At 34.8% G+C, this 18,011-nt stretch overlaps 2 protein-coding genes and 1 long non-coding RNA gene across 4 annotated transcripts in view; 2 read left to right on the top strand and 1 right to left on the bottom strand.

The window, feature by feature from the left end:
* The window catches only part of LOC118736253 (kinesin-like protein KIF14), a 298,626-nt gene that overhangs the window by 91,378 nt on the left and 189,237 nt on the right, over positions 1–18,011 (bottom strand). The gene's annotated exons all lie outside the window — the stretch shown is intronic.
* On the top strand, positions 1,075–2,706 carry LOC118735246. Of its 2 annotated transcripts, none has more exons than XR_004992548.1 (3): positions 1,075–1,154; positions 2,085–2,557; positions 2,624–2,706. It is a non-coding gene; the product is annotated as an uncharacterized LOC118735246 (long non-coding RNA). The 2 variants fall into 2 exon arrangements; XR_004992549.1 differs by lacking the exon at positions 1,075–1,154 and adding an exon at positions 1,750–1,804.
* LOC118735245 overlaps positions 10,881–18,011 on the top strand; it is a 97,496-nt gene continuing 90,365 nt past the window's right edge. The window contains exon 1 of the mRNA XM_036464898.1: positions 10,881–11,736. Within this exon, the coding sequence (XP_036320791.1) occupies positions 11,583–11,736 (154 nt within the window). The 5' untranslated portion in view covers positions 10,881–11,582. The remainder of the gene's footprint in view (positions 11,737–18,011) is intronic.

Raw genomic sequence — 18,011 nt, 5'->3', positions numbered from 1 at the left:
TGGAACTGATTCGGGCTCTTTTGGTAGCTAATGGCTCGTCATCACTGCTATTTGCTGAATCTGAATAAACATCAACATCGCGGGCAAATATCTCAATATTTCCGGGAACATCATTCGGCATGCTAGATGGAGCATCGTTGTCATCAAAACCCTCTTCTTCGTCAGTAACAACGCTGGGTTCCGGGGGAATTATAGCCAAGTCACACTCCAAACCATCACAACTGTCTTTTACGATAGAACTTATGGCCTCTTCTAGACCTTGGAAGTTGGTACTTGCTTTAAATATTCGCTTACGACTTATTTTCAAACTCTGCGAAATAAGGATAAATTGAGTACACTTGTGGCCGCTGTACCCGAATTTGAACAGCCATGTTTTGAGTAAAACAAATACTTACATTCTTTATATACGTTACTATAAAATATTGTAAATGATTGATTATTTATTGAATTTGGTATATTACAATCAAAAATGATGATTGCATTTATCTACATATTACTACAATTAAAAAATAATACATACCTCCACGCGCGTCTTGATAAGAAATTTCAGCAAATAAGTAAACAAAAATCACAACTAATAGATACATCTTTTTATTGTATATTTAACCACTGCACTTCTAACTACTCAAAACTGAAATTAAATTTGCACTGGTGTCAACACTTGTCAAATTGGCACGGCGACCATTAATGGGTTAATGATTGGAGAGCTTCTCAAACTATATTGAAGCAATTTTTTCGATTTAAGTTATTGATGATGATTGATGATAATGAATATCTAAATCCCGGGATCCCGGGATTGTGCTAACGAGAACCCGAAAATCCCGGGATCGTAAAAAGCGAAAAAATTAACATCCCTAATAAGTACGTATACATACATATATGTATGTATGTACATATATACATGCATATAAACAATATGTTTACCTTCATAGCGCGCTACCCCGTGTGACTCACGTACACCATTTTCGCCCTCTCTTTCTCACGACGAAATGGCGAAACGCCGTCACATGCGCGAACCCGACTGTTGCTCAATGAGAGAGGAGATTGCATTAGCCATTTTCTGTGCTTATTTGTGGCCAGTGGAGGTGTTCTGTTGCATTGCAAAGAATATGAAAAAAAACGGCACGAGACTGCTAACGCAAAATAAACGCAACGTAAATATTCAGGAAAACAAACAACTAAACCAGTCGACAGAGTCACATACAGTGTTGCCGTTTTGATCCAAATGGATCAAAATGATACATTTTTCATCGAATTTTTAAAAGATACTTTTATTTTTAACTACTATAAATTGTGATACATTTTAATTCACAAGTTGAGGGTAACTCTTTCCATCTTAAGACTTTTATGATTTTGTGGCCACACATTAGTTTGTTTCCTTTCATTGAACATACCACCTTTAATCTGCATATGGCATCATTGTTAGCTACAGAAAACTAGCCTGTTCCCGTACTCCAGGATTTAGTCCGAAATAGTCCGAAGTCGTTTCCTTTCACACATTTATCATATATTTTGCGAACAACTTCTCACTAAATTATGGAGTGCGGGGACAGGCTAATATTGTCGTTCCTTTTCCTTTTTAATTTTGAAGCTGTCGGATGTGGTACTTTGCTAAAGGCAGGCTCACGATTGGTACATTTGTACAGATTTGTACATTTTGGCAGTCTAAGAGTGGTGTTCTTTAGAAATTTGAGTTCAGCTCAATAAAAGAATTTTAAAACAACACTACTCTGTAACTGTACAAATCTGTACAAATGTGCCAATCGTGTAAAACTGCGTTAAGAATTTTGTCTAGAGTAATCCAGTAAGTATTGTGAAAACCACTGTTATGTGTTTACAGTGTTAAACACCACATTGACAAGTGATTTTAGTTAAGTATGCAAATGAATTAAACTGTTACCGAGTATAAAAGCTTTATTTTCACTCTGTATTTTATATAAAAACCAAAAAATATTAATAAAAACTGTCAACGATATCAATTAAAAATTCAAACTACCATTTTAATTAAAGTATTAGAAGTTTTATTGAAGATTGATACTTTGATACTTGAACTTTTTTTCATGATACTTTTGATCCATTTTAAGGAAATTTGGTGATACATTTCTTCTGAACGCCGCGGCAACACTGGTCACATATGCATCCACATTAAGGCGTATCACGGGAAAAAGTTTAGTGTGTGTCAGTTTTATGCATATATGTAATACTCCTATATTGGCAGTAACAGCCAGTATAGTCCGAAAACATTACAGTGCAGATATATCAATAAACACGTACAAATACACGTACACATACGTTTATAAATACCCTGCAGTGCAAAGTCAAAGCAGTCAGTAAAAATACCAGTGCATTAACTAGGATGTGCCAATTGACAATTTCGAAGAACTTAAGCGTTCAGCGACATCTGCCTTTGAATTGACAACACCAAACATAAAACGCAATTAATTGCTTTTCTTACAAATGTCGGTTGTGGCGTCGCATGAAGACTGACGGTTCTGGTGCTGAGATCGCAGGTTTGAGTCCGCTTGGAGGTGGTTAAGATTTTTAAAATTAATTCAATGTAAGTCAATATAATTATTTCAGTTTAAATATAAATAATAAAATTGAAAATCTAATTTCATTGCAGAAAAAACATGCATATGGGAAGAGATACTTGTGCCATAAAACAAGAAACTAATTTCATTTTTTCATTTCATTTTATTTCATTTCATTTATCTTTTTTTTATTAGATTTAAAACTTACAATAAAAACCCTAAATAAAAAACTGCATTAAAAAAATAATAAATGAAAAATAAAAATAAATAAAAAAATTAAAAAAATATATAAAAAAAGTTCCCTGCGCCAGGGAATGAACCCCGGACCTCAGGAATACCACGCCAGTGCTCTGCTCTGTCGGCCATTACCACTGTTGCAGCGCCGCGAGCAAAGTGGCATACTTATGCTTTTCACGGGGTATGAATTGGCACACGATCACATTAACTGGTATGATGCTACTACTATTTCTACTGGTAGATGCTGATGCACAGCCTGACAATTGACATCTCGTAGGACATCCCCGTGTTAAAAATACTAATCGCTTACATTGAAAATAGACAGAACGTGAACTAGTTGGGCTGAAAAGCAAACTGGTAGTATTCTAGTTCACAACTACCCTGTAGGATCTCGGAATAGACTTAGAGCACACCACAAACTAGACTGCAAGTGATTGTAACTAGTCCAAAGTTTGGTTCAACAACATGTAAAATTCTATTTACATTTTACCTTGAATGTCCTAGGCTCGGACCAATTGTCCCCTTCTGCATTACATTGTAAGCAATTTTGGGGGAAAAAAACAAAAATAAAGCTTGCGCCAGCTGCGATTCGAACCGGGGTTCTCAGATTTTCTAAGCGGATACTCTCTCTGCATGCCAATGTCGCACATGAAAATTTGTTGACTAAGTACCTACATATCAGCAAGCCGTTAATTGTACCCGTTGTCCGCTACTGCATGACATTGTAACCAGTTTTAGATCAAAACTCATACCTTATGCATTACATTCGGACCATTTTTAGTACAATTCACCTGTTTTACATTACATTGCTTTATATTTTTGGACTATCTTTGGTCTAGATACGAAGCTACTATACCTACGACTATATTTTTCGAGCAATTGGACCAATCTTTCCTTCAGGGTAGTAGCTTTCCCTGCAGGATAAATATGTACACAACACATGCACAAAAACGCTACTCACGTAAACAATACATAAACAAAAACGGTACTGGACTGTTAGCTTACTGCCAATATAGAAGTATTATATGTATACCGTCGTTTAAAGTACAAAACCGCGTAACTGACATTTGCTGCCAAAAATTTAATTTGCTCACACAACCTTTTGGCTCAATCTTTATTCATTCATCCTGAAATATACTAGCCAGATATGTGATTGCTTTATAAAAAAGAGAACCATTTTGTAATATGAGTGTTTTTACTCTCTAGAAAATAGTTTATGCAACCTCACATACGCGGTTTTGCATTTTGTTGATACGCGGTTTTGTACTTTAAACGACGATATATGATTTTATGGATCGTTTATCGATAGCAACGTAACTTCAGTGGCGTTGCCAGTTGCCTAAACGATATTACATATGGAAAATGGTTGCTGTGAAGGTTTTTGGAGCGTATTTAGGAGCGAAAATTGAAAAGTATATGAAATGTGAAGAATGCGTTTAATTTGAAAGAGAGATTAACGAATATAAGTGTATGTGATGAAGATGTTTTAGTGTCGTTCGATGTCAGTTCCTTGTTTACGAATATACCGACAATGTTAGCTACAAAAATTATTATGAAAAAGTGGGACCAGATACAACGGACAACCAGCATTCCAAACCACAAATTCCAACAAATTCTTGACTTCTGCCTTAAAGGTAATAACTACTTCATGTGCAATAACAAACTATACACCCAAACATTTGGAATGCCAATGGGCAACCCCCTCTCACCGACAATTGCCGACATCATTATGGACGACCTTCTGGACAACACCATCTCGGAGCTGAAACAACACTTCAACATTGACATCAAGTTTATCAACAAATATGTAGACGATATTTTTGCAATAACAAACCGCAACGACGTGAATACAATTCTAGAGACGCTAAACAAATACCACCCAAAACTTCAGTTTACCATGGAAATGTAAGAAAACGCGAGCATACCTTTCCTTGATGTCCGTATACACAAAAACAACAACAATATTGTTCTAAACTGGTACTCGAAACCAACGTCGTCTGGACGCCTGATCAATTATCTCTCCTCCCAACCAAGAAAATATAAAATCAACACCGCGAAAAATCTTATACACAAAATACTGACGATAAGCGACCAAAAATTTCACGAAGCCAACATAGAAAAAATACACAGCATTTTGAAAAGCAACAATTATCCCAATCACCTGATACGCGAACTAATAAAACAAGAAACAATGCGAATAGGAAATCAGCAAAATAAAACGCCGACCACAGCAACAGCAAATACACCAAAGAAGTACTACAGCGTCACTTACATCCCCAAGCTAAGCGAAAACTTTGATCACAGCACATTAAAGGAACAAAACATAACTCTCGCCTACAAAACAAATAACACGTTAGCTAGAATCTACACAAGAACAAAAAGCCCACTAGACATACAGCAACAAAACAACGTTGTTTATGAAATAAAATGTAAGGGCAAAGAGAACGAAAACTGTGGTAAAGTGTACATAGGGACAACAAAACGCGCATTAGGTGTTCGCATAGCCGAACATCTAACAGATATAAGGAAACAAAAACACAGCACAGCCCTATCACAGCACATATTAAACAGCGGCCACACAGCTGATTTCACTAACACTAGGATTATTGACAAGGAAAAGAGGGAAATGACGAGATACACTTTGGAAAGCTTAAGAATATTAGAAAAAAGGGAGAATACGATCAACAAAAAAGAAGATACGGACAACATCGCGGCCGCTTACATGTTATGCATATCAAAATAAACAATTTAGTAATGACAAGACTATCATAGAGATTGGTACTGATTATGTGTATATGTATTAATATTAAGTTTAAAGCAAATGTTTAATATTATTGTGAGTATATGTTCTTTGTATTAGTCCATAATTGTTGTCTTTGTTTTTACAAACACATGTATGCCAACTTTTATTATTCATTTTAACATCTTTTGTTTTTCCTTGTATTTCTTTGTTGGATTTAATAAACATAGTGGCCCCTGATGATGCTGGAAATTTCAGCGAAACGTTGGGCAACGAAGGTGGAATAAGTGTTTTATTTGCACCATTAAATAATAGATCACACCAGCCTACAAGTCTACCAAAAATATATTCTACATACTGATCGCTACAAAAACCAAAAAACAGTGAAATATTTTAGTTTTTTACAGTTTAACAGAGGTTCCCAAACTTATTTTTCTCGTAGACCCCTTTCAAAACTTTACTGGTTTCGGTGGATCCCCTGATGCTCATTTCTAACATATTCCCAAAGCTCATGAAAAATGTGAAGATTAAATCTAACGATGTAATTCCGCATCGCGGATGAGTTCCAAAACTAAATTCGGAGTGGCAAAAATAAAAATAAAATATTTTCTTGTGTTCTATTTACAAAATAATGTGATTACACACTTGCAAGCTTTAAAAAACAGAGCTCGTAAAGCCATGAAAGAACTATTTCGCTCTGAGCTGTTATATTTTTTAAGAGCACTAAATAAACTCCTCACATGTTCGGCTCACTAATGAATTTGCATGTGATGTATTTGTCAAATAGTTTATTTGTGTTGATTGCATCATTTTTATTTTTATCACTCCGAGTTTTAAAGTGATGCGAAAAATATTCGCAACTCGCATTTTAAAACACAAAACTTGAAACAACAAAACTGCAAAGCTTTTTATGTCAAACTTCAAATTCAGAAACTGACAAAAAAGAAAAGACCGAATCTAGATAAATGGATGATAAACAATGTAGCAAGCAATCATCCTCTTCAAAGCAGGATGGGCAAATGGAGTTGTCATTTACGCCTATCACAGTCAGGTGGCACAAGGGCAGTGACCAGTCAGCAGTCACGTCTTCTCAGTGAGTGGGGAGTGCTATAACTGGTTACGGAACGAGGAATGCCTGGTCTAAGCCAACTGTGGCCAAAGGGTCAGATATCTCATTTCCAGGCACTCCCGAGTTGCCCGGCACCCAGAGTCGAGACTTGCATTGCCGAACTAGTTTGGAAGTACTTAGATACAGGGCTGGCCAATGCCTTAAGTGCAGCTTGGCTGTACCTGTAGACACGTAAACTCCTCCCTTCCACCTATTTTCCACGACGTAGCCTATGGCTTTGGGGATTGCAAATACCTCAGCCTGGAAGACCGAAGCATATTCCCCAAGAGAAAAAGTGAAGCTTATCCCCACTAACATCGAAAAATACTCCTTATTCTGACTCTGAGTCAGTTTTGGAGCCATTAGTGAAAATTCGACAATGTACGAGTGCGGGCTCAGTGCTGGAATTAAACCAGCATTCCCCCTCAGGGAATTCTCTCTCTCCATAATCTTTTCAACAAATGTAATGGTGGCGTACTATCAACATCCGTTTCTTCGTCTACAGGTGGCCTTTAAGGCTTCCCCACGTATGATGACTCAAAGTGACGGTAAGTTCACCAGAGCGTCAAAAACACTATACACTACTCAAAAAAATTTAAAGTTAAATAAATAGGCTATCAAGCAACCATTTTGGTTCTTTACTATCGAAACCAGATAAATTTTCATGGACCCCCACTTACAACTCGTGGACCACCATATTTTTTTCACGCCAACGTAGACCTCTGTCGAGTCTCCCGTGGACACCTGGGGGTCCTCCTGGACCACTTTGGGAATCACTGGTTTAAACGTTATTATATTTTGCAATGTATTTTGCCTTTACATAACATGGTGAAAATAACAACAAAACAACATTTTGAAATTTTAGTTCTCGTGGTAAGCGAGCTTTTTGGCGGAAAAGCGAACACTGATTGCAAATTTTTTCCTTTATCAACTGAAGCACATACATACTTTAAAACTACCGACATCCAAAATTTTTAAAATTGAAGTCATTGTCGAGGAACTTCCTTCCGCGAAAAATCGAAGAGCTGCGCAAGCTTTTATGAGCGGAGGTATTGAAGTTGAACGAAGTGTTCCCCAGCGTGTTAACCAAATATACTGCAGCTTTTTTTGGAATACTGGAATTATGCTTTGAGTCTTAACTCAAAAAGATGAAAGAAAAACCTTGAAATCATTAACGTTTGCTTACAGCGCAGGCGGTAGTTCTAGAGGATTTGAATTATTCCTTAAAGGTCGCCTGACTTAGGTCGCGTTCGTGCACTTCTCTCCCTCTTAAAAAAATGTTTGTACTGCACTTTGCATTATTGCAGATATTTCTTTAAAACTCTTTATTTTAATAATTTCATTTTACCAGCAAGCTTGTTTACAGCCACATGCTGGTTGCCAAACTGTCAAATTTCGATTATCGATAACTCTGCACCAACTGACGATAGTTGCCAGTCGTAATACAAATTTTCTCAATTGCGTTGCCAGCTGCAATGTGAAAGATGAATTAATCCGATAGATGGCGGGGGTGTGGAGATATTTTAAAAACCCGTATTTATGGACAGATATGGTTCATATTGCACAAAAAATTATACCCGATAGTTGGCGCAGGAGTCGAGATATTTGGAAAACTCGTAGTTATTGTTTGATTTTTGTCATATTTAGAACGTTTTTGAGCCAAACAATGTGTTCATTTAATTTATTTAACCCTCATATGACGTTTGGGTAGAATTATACCCACAGAGGTTCGTTTTGCGTTTGTATCAGGGATGTTACGAATGTCACATTCACGGCTGACAGAATATGCCAGAAAAAACTGAAAATAGGCGCTATAAAAAGCTCGATAAATTACCAAAATATGCTAAATGAGTGAAGTTTTATTTATTGTTTGCAATATTTTTATTCAATAATCTGGGAATTACAGTATAAATTAACATGCTTTTTTAAATTAACAATTGAAAAATACCTTCTCTGGTAATTTAAAATTGTAGAATAATTCGAAAAACTCCTTTTCACATCCGTGGACAAAATTTAAATATTTTTATTCAATAATCTGGTAATTACAGCATAAAATAACACACTTTTTTAAATTCACAATTGAAAATTACCTTCTCTGGTAATTTAAAATTGTTGGATAATTCGAAAAACTTCTTCCCACATCCGTAGAAGTTAGTTGAACAAAATTTTAATAAACTTAATACTGCTGGGGAGTTCTTCGATAGTCTTCGCTTCTAGCTGTGATGGCAGTAAACAAACATTTTTTTATATTAGCAATTGTGGTATAGCCAGGATTTCTGGCCAAAATACTGTCTCGTGTTTTTGAATTTACATTTTTTTATGTGTTCAACATTTTCAATGTCAAATCTATTGTTTGAAGCTTTGTTATACATATATATTATCAAACAACCAAAAGTTGCCTTAATGAAAGCCAAATCTGTTCGGATTTCTAGAAGCTCTAACAGTATGTACAGGCACTCACAGAAGTATTCGTAATTTAGTTTTTTCACAATATTCAAAATGTTTTCCATCATAAATCTTTTTCGTCAGTTTTCATTTAAAATATAGCTCATTCTATAACAAAAACCATATAAACCATTCTTGCAAACTTTGTACGAAATTCATAAAAATGAATCAGACTTAAAAAAATGCTCACCAAAATATCAAACTTTTTATTCACAATTTTTAGAAAAATAAGGCATGAACAAAATCTATTTCCATATGGAAGAAAATACGCAACACCCTCGACAAAAAAAAATCTAAAAAATCACCAGTAATTTTTAGCTACATGAAACTTGCACTTTATTATATTAAAATTGAACGGGCTACAGAACTGCATACCGAAAATTTTTCTAAAAATTCTGAATAAACAGTTTGAAATTTTGATGCAAATTTTTTTAAGTTTGATTCGTTTTTATGAATTTTGCACAAAGTTTACAAGAATGATTTATATGGTTTTTGTTATAGAATGAGCTATATTTCAAATGAAAATTAACGAAAAAGATTTATGAAAAAAAGATTTTGAATACTGTGAAAAAACTAATTTACGAATAATTCTGTGAGTGACTGTATATGTATGTACATATGTACATTAAGCCGTATCACGACATATGAAAGAAAAGAAGTCGAAAAAATATTGGGTGTTAAATTTTTTTTTTAGGCACCCGCTAAAACCGCTAGATCACGTTTCTTGCTATAACTTTCTTATTTGATATCCGATATTCAAAACCATTATATCACCGAAAAGGTCTCGCTCAGGATTATAATTAGTCATAAATCAATTTTGGTTTTAAAACCCGTTTGGTTTATTCCTTTAATAATTAAAAATAAAAATCTAGAGATAGTATTTCCAAAATGAATGACCAAACCAAGTTATAGTCCTGAGTGAGACCTTTTCGGCAACATAAACATTTTAAAAATCTGATATCAAATAAAAAAGTTATAGAAAAAAACGCGATTTAGCGGGTACAAAAAAAAATGTTACACCCAAAATTTTTTCTTGACATAAGTATTCAAATAAAACTGTAGTTCTTATTCGACCAAAATTATTCAACTTCCGGGTAAGAATTTCGGTGCATAGAAGTACTACATATGTATATGTATACTATTATTTGCTAACGAGAAATTTCATAATTTCAACAGATATTTTATGCCATACTCAAAATGCTTCGAATTGAATCTTCACTTGCAGTTTCACACAGAGCGTATTGGACATATTTTTGCTAAACTTGAAATTCGGCAGCAATGCAGCGTACTCGAATCACGAAAGGACTACTTAAACATAATTATTCATCGAAAACGCAAAAGTTAGCAATTGCTAAGTGATGGGGTTTGCAGGGTTTTTGACAACATTATAACTTTTTATTTGTGAATAAAGCCTAACACTTTTTTATAAAAGTCTTCGTAATTTTTTTAGAGCTTTATATTTATACTATTAAATTAAAAAAAAGGAATAGTATTTCCAAATCTAGTGAAGGTTTTTAAGGCCATTTTTTTATAATTCTGAGCCAGACCTTTTCGGCGTCATTAAGATTAAAAGATCGAACATCCCGTAAGAACGCTATAGCAAAAAAGGCGATTTAGCTGTTTTTTTGTCTCGACATCAATGCTCAAATAAACGGACACACACTCAACACATTTTTCTTTAATATATGTTTACTGATACGGCTTAATGCACATGGATACCTACAAACATAGTATGTACAAATGTGCATGCTTATACGCAATCAACAACGACAAATCTATAAAAATACTCGTATATGGAAAGCGAAAAAGGTTGAACCAGTCAACAGTGAGCCATATAGTCGACGAGACAACAATTTTAGTTCAGTCTCTTTCGAGAATTCATCGGACAATAAAGTGTACTTTTTACGGTTTTGAGCATTTTGCCACACAATTACAAACATACATACATATGTATACCCTTCTGATTTACCGAATTATGTATTAAAAGCCACAATAAACCACTTTCACACTATAACAAAATAAACAAAGAGTAAATGTACGCATTTATAAAAATAAGACTTACAATATTTATATGAAAGTATTCATACGAGTATATGTATGTACATATGTAGCAAATCTACATAAAAGTCAAGAGTCGCCTTCGACAAGCATTTTAATTAAACACAGTGATACAAAGTGTGTAATAAACGCAGTTTCGGTCCTAATTATTGCCTGATTCGACGCCAGTGACGACAGCATATAGGACATTTATAATTAGGAGCAAGAACTGGTCAAACTTTAGTCAGCATTTGGTTGCAGAAAGGAATCGACACTTCGAAGATAGCGAACAAAATAGCGCTTGATCCCAAAGAAAATCAACGACGAATAGTACAACGATTACTTACAAGTGCCACACATAGCGCGTGAACACAAACGACCACTAGTGGCAGACAACTTAGAGCATAAAAAACGAGTGCAATTCTGCCTATACACATAATAACGCCTTATATTTTGTTGTATATATTTGCATCAATACTTTGCCATGGATGTTTGGGGTGTATTTGTTGGAGACTCGACAATGTCGTATGGTGGGTCAGTACGCAACTCATACTTTCGGGACTATGAGCAATTTCCTTATGGCACTTTAGAACACAACTCCAGTTCTCCTCCCAGAGATTCATACACCAAGGTCCAAGGTAGGCAACGTATAAACTATATATGCACCTACAGTATCGGTCATATCTATAGCACGCCATTTCAAAGTGATATTGTGTGCCACTTATGTTTATTTATTTATTTTTAAGAATTTTCAATTAAAATATAGTTCTTTCTCTAACAAAACCCATATAAACCCAAGTTTATCAATTTGTAGAATACAAATTACAAACTTTTTTCTCGGAAGTATTAGAATTTTTCTGAATACACAGTTTTATAGCCCAATCAATTTTAGTCTGATAATGTGCAAGTTTCAAGTGGCTAAAGGTTGCCGTTGATTTTTTAGAATTTTTTTCGCCAAAGGCGTTGCGGTTTTCTTCCATATAAAAATAAATTGATTTTATTCATTATATGGAAGCCAATGCGACAAAAAAAATTCTAAAAAATTAACGGTAATTCGTACCCACTTGAAATTTGCACATTATCAGACTTTAATTGCAGGGGCTAAAACTGTGTACTCAAAAAAATCCTAACACTTCCAAGAAACAAGTTTAAAATTTAGGTGAAATTTTGTTGCACTTTTTTGAAGTTTTCTACAAATTGTTAAACTTGGATATATATGGGGTTTGTCTGAGAATGAACTAAATTTTAATTGAAAATTCTTAAAAATAAATAAATAAACATAAGTGCCACACAATATCACTTTGAAACGGCGGGCTATAGATATGACCGACACTGTATATACCTACTTTAAAAAATTCATATTTTAACGGACAACACTAAATCATAATTAGAACAAGCCCAAAACATTTGCGGAGAAATATATTATCACAAATAAAAAAGCAAAATGTATTTGGAAATGACAAGTGAAAATACTTAAGTACATGCATACATATGTATGTACGTATGAGGTATGATGCTCATACATTACAAGAACACACCCAGTTAATTATAATACATACATATATGGGTGTTTCCAGCGGAAGGTCCACCACGACAAAAAAATAAAAGTTTTATATCTAACGTATTTATGGGCCGATTTGTCTGATTTTTTAAATATACACTGGCTATGTAAGTAGAATCATGTTTGCATAAAATGGTCTTCCTAGGTGGTGCCAAGGTCGCGATATTTCGAAAAACCGTATTTATGGTCCGATTTGGTTCGAATTTGGCGTATGTGGTTGAAACATAATAAATCATAGATTTCTAATAAATTGACCCTGAATTGGCGCTAAAGTCAAAATATAAAGTATATTCTACATAAAATACATGTTTTATTTGCGTTGAAAATTCATTTAAAAGCAATATTAACAAAAATATAACGATGGAAATTTATGTCACGTGACGCCACGTCACGTCACGTTTCACACTTGGGGTTGTAAAAGAGAATTCAAACAATTTGCATTAATTCAAAAAACTCTAAAAACAACTAGAATTGCTCCAAATCATATTAATATAAGTTTCATGAAAATAGCCATCCACAATTCGCAGAGTTTTGCGATTTTGTAAGAAAAGAAAAAATCAACTTCCATTTTTTGTCACGTAACGACACTCTCTTTAAATGCTTATATTTCAGGGCCAAGCAGTTCGATTGATTTCATTTTTCGGTTAAATATAGAGCTAATTATGTGCTATACAATGGCTCAAAAAAGTTAAAGAAAACAAATGGTATTCCTTTTTTGTATCACATTGAAATCGTACGACTGTCATGTGCGCCACCATGGGAATGCCCATATACAATATAGTTACGGTGACCATTCGTACCGATTTTGAGAAAATTGTACCGCTGAATATTTTTTAAAAGTCGGGACGTATAAGTATCCCGATTTTTTATATTTGAACCGATTATGTCCCGATTTTCACTGTTTTCTTTATTAATTTAAAAAGAGTCTCCCTGTACTATGACCCAAAAACAATTTTTCTTACAAACGTGGCAGAACATTCTTATCACAAAGAACATGGAATATAAGCAGGGTTCGGATTTGCCTCATTTTAGCCCCTCGCTCGCTCAGAGCAAACTGATCTTGCGCAACTCACGAGCAACAAACAAACGAGGCTGTTTGCAAACGAGCACTCGTTTAGTACGAGCGCACGCGGTGAGCAGCCAGCGAGCGAGTAAGCAAACGATGGCAGCGTAAGAGTAGAGCGGCAAGCAAACGAGGGCCTCATTAGCTCTACCCTCGCGAGGGCGTCGTTGCGAGCGAGGCACTCATTTGCAGCAGCAGACGAGCGAGGCGAGTAAACGAGCGCGGCAAATGAGGCGAGAAAACGAGCGAGGCAAATGAGGCAAGCAGATTAGACAGGCAAACGGGTTGTTTGGTCAGCAAAAATGTATGGGATAAAAATTGCATCAATTAAGAATTTCGAGTAAAGGATTGTATTCACGCATGCAGATATGTATATACATACATACATATATACACATATGTATATAGTTATTTATGTATATATTCTCATGCACAGAAGAATAGATGCGTGCTATTTTGGCCAGTTTTATCTACTAGGTAGGTATAATTTTTTTAATGTTCAATAATTTCTTATAAAATTTCAACTTACACAATTAGGTCTCTTTTTATGCGGTTCTCTGTTATGCGGATTTGAATTTATGCGGGTTTTCAAACCCTATTTTCGCTGTAGCTATTTTGCCTTTTTGAGAGCTTTTATTACTTTTTTTTCAATGTGTAAGGGGCAATGCTTCTGATAAATAATTTGTCTTTGTATTCTTACATACAAGTAATTACTAAGTAATTCGGCTAAGTAACTATGTTACATATGTATAAATGAGAATATAATATTTATAAAAATCATTATTTTGTCTTTCATTTCATAAATGAGTAGGACATTAGCATTTTCAAATGAATATTCCTGGTTTAGTCCCTATACATATGTATGTATGTAGTATAATACAAAGTACTATTTGGGGTGTTAAACAATATTTGATAATTAAGGCTGGTCCACATAGAATTTTCGCGTTGACTTTGTAGTTGCCATTGGTTTGACAGAACGCACGTTAAAAGTATGCGTTCTACAATGGAGCTTGGCAGAGACTACTTTGGCCACTAAATTAACATATTAACGAGAGATAAATTAATATTTTATATCAATAATTGCATGAAAAATTATATTTATTGCCCTCATTTGATTAAAAGGAAAAACATTTCATATAATTTTATTTATTTGCAACAGCTGGCGACCGACGCAGCGATCTTTCTGCTTTGTGTGTGTGTTTGTCTGCTCTTAGCGTTGCCTAAAAGCTCAGTTAGTCAACGACGTAGCGTAAACGTAGGTTGGCGTACGTAGCACCATATAAAATTTACTGTTGATAGAGAGATAAGCAACGGCAACGTCACCGCCATGCGGTGGTGAGTTCTCGCAAACACGCGAATCCCATAAGCTAGATCGTGTCTGCGTCAACCTACGTCTACGCTACGTCGTTGACTGTTTGCGCTTTAATTTTGGCTATGTGGACGGCTGCTTTGAAATTCAACGCCAACGCAACGGCAAAGTTGTATGTGAACCAGCCTCTATTCTTTATTTACGCAAATTTTCCCATATCTACATGTCCATACATATGTACATACATATATACATATATATATACATATGTCCTTCAACAACAGGCCACAAATAAATTTTTCACCAAGGATTATATTTCATTCATCAGGTATACAGCATAACTGTTACAAGTAGCAAACTATTTTGTGCTCACTTGTTTTTTGTTTCGTGGCACAAATGATTATAATATCCTCGTTACTTACCCTGCAAAAAATGGGACTAATCCGGGATGACTCCGGAAGCAATCGCAAAGGAGCATGCGACTAATACCACTTTTGATCTCTTTATATGGAAGGAACTGATCGCTTTTGTTCGGGCATGTCCTATGAAGAGACTAATTGTTCACATTTATACCCGCAAGGGTATAAAAAGCGACTAGTCACTTAAAAAATAAAAATAAAAATTTTCGCCAGCTGAGATTCGAACCGGGGTGCTCAGTTTTGTTAGGCGAATACTCTCTCTGTGTGCCAACGCCGCACATGAAACTTCGTTGACTAAGAGCGTACATATCATTAAATCGTTAATAGTACCCGTTAGAGATGAGTTGGGGACTAATTGATCTCCAATTATACCCACAAGGGATGAGTCGAGACTAATTGACCTCCATTAGTACCCGTATGAGACTAGTTGGGACTAATTAATGCCCAATTGTACCCGATTGAGAGTAATCTCGGAATACGCTCTTTAGAGATTAGTCGCACAATTTTTTGCAGGGTACTTTTCTCTGTGAAGACAAAATACATGCATATGTACATACATACATACATACATACATACATACATACATAAATACATAAATACATACATACATATATAACTATGCATGTTATGTATGTACATATCTAACTATAACAAATAATTCATTCCATTATCTATGCTTATGTATGTAATAAATTTTATTTGTTGCTTTAAATGCTGCCCTAATATAATATTCACATGTTTATAGGCATATGCACATATGTACATCATTAACATAGTTTCGTACATAATCTATTGACATACATTCCTATATTTCTATGCACAAAAATGCATGTGTTTTATAGTACACTCGGAGCGCTCGCTCGTCGCTCACTCGTCTTACCTAGCAGAGCGAGTAGCAGTGTTGCCATTTTAGCCGTTTTCCGGGTAGATTTAGCCGGTTGCAATAGCAAACAGCAGGAGAAATTTCGGTTTAGCCGGAAGCCGATTTGTTAGCCGTTTTGTAAAAAAAATTAGCCGTTTTTAGCCGATTTTGCTATTTCTTCGTTTTCTTAAAATTCAAATATATATGTTTCCATTTTTGACTAAGCGACCCAAAATCTGTTAGAAATGGCTACTAGTGTTATCGTGGAGGCAGGGTTATATAAAATTGGGCCGATTTCGATTATTTTTATTTTAAACAAATATTTTTTTTTCTAAAGAAGGCCGTAACGGGGATTTTTTTCATAAAATGTTTGTTATGAATGACTTAAATTTAAGTGTGAAGTTTTATTCGCAAACTTAGAAAATAACAAATTGTTTCACTGTTTGCTCAACAGGCGTTTGTGTTTGGATATACTGCCAAGAATAAATGTTACAGGTATTGTCTTCCCAGATAGCGTATATTCAATTCTGCCTTAATTACAAAACATCATTGTTGCCCATGCTTAAAGTTTTAAGGCAAGGGAAAAATTGATATTTTTAAGCACTATGTACACATATGGGCTTATTTAAACTAACTTTTTTTTCCTGAGAACTTATTTAAATTCCAAAAACCGAAGGCCAACTTGAATTAAAAGAACCAGCACTGAAATGCATCAAAATGAAAGTAAAAGAGTACAAATTTCTATGTAAAGCAAAACTCTCTAGGAAGACAATACGTTTGTTCGTCGAAAATCCAGCGAAAATTATCACTCAAAATATCAGTTAGTAAGAAAAAATGCTCCCAAATTCTCTCTCAAGTAGAGAAACTTGCAAATTTCTGCACGAACGCAAATTTGCAGGAACTTGCAAGTTTCTCTGCCAGCTAGTGTCCACGGTTGCATTTAAAACATAAGAAATTTGTATAGAATTTTAAAGTTCTTTCAGAGGGACAAAAAACAGGATCTACATGTATATTTATTGCTAGTACGACTTTCTTCAACATACGTTTCAAATTCTTTGCCGTACTAACTGTTTCCTATATCGACTCTGGTTGAAATTGGATTACGAGTAAGTTTCAAATCATTGGAATTAACTAAACTAATTCAGTAAACAAGTATTAACCTAAATTTTTTATTATAAATCGCTCAAGTTTGTAAATTTTTAAATTTGACGAACCTGTTTATTCAAATTATTGTCGACAAAAAATGCAACCATGTGCCACATTCATATGTTTTTTCTAATTCCAAATTCTTGCCGCCAAAATTTTTTCCAGCTTGAATTTGCAACTTCTCCCCAAGAACTAGTCTTTTTTACTTATGATTTATTTAAATAAAACATGTGAAATTTAGTTGAAACAGTTTAGCCGTTTTTAGCCGGTTTTTTTTGCCAATCTAGCCGGTTGGCCCAGAAAGTTCTGGCAACACTGCCTGCCAGGCATTGAGTAGGACTTTGCTCGCTCGCTCGCTCGAACTCCGAGTTTTTGCCTACCCTGAATATAAGGAAGCCATAAACATAGCCAGCTCTTTACTTTCTATGATCTTTGGTTATGTTTTATTCTGTCAAACTGGTACTCTCCCTAATCATATTGCAGTCTATCACTCTTGGCTGAATTTTTTTTATAATTTTTTTTATAATTATTTGTTAAGTTTTGTTTTTTTTT

This window comes from Rhagoletis pomonella, unplaced genomic scaffold (assembly GCF_013731165.1).
Source record: "Rhagoletis pomonella isolate Grant_MI unplaced genomic scaffold, Rhpom_1.0 Rhpom_scaffold_00003, whole genome shotgun sequence".
Classification (NCBI taxonomy): domain Eukaryota; kingdom Metazoa; phylum Arthropoda; class Insecta; order Diptera; family Tephritidae; genus Rhagoletis; species Rhagoletis pomonella.
This window is presented reverse-complemented; position numbering and strand designations above follow the sequence as displayed.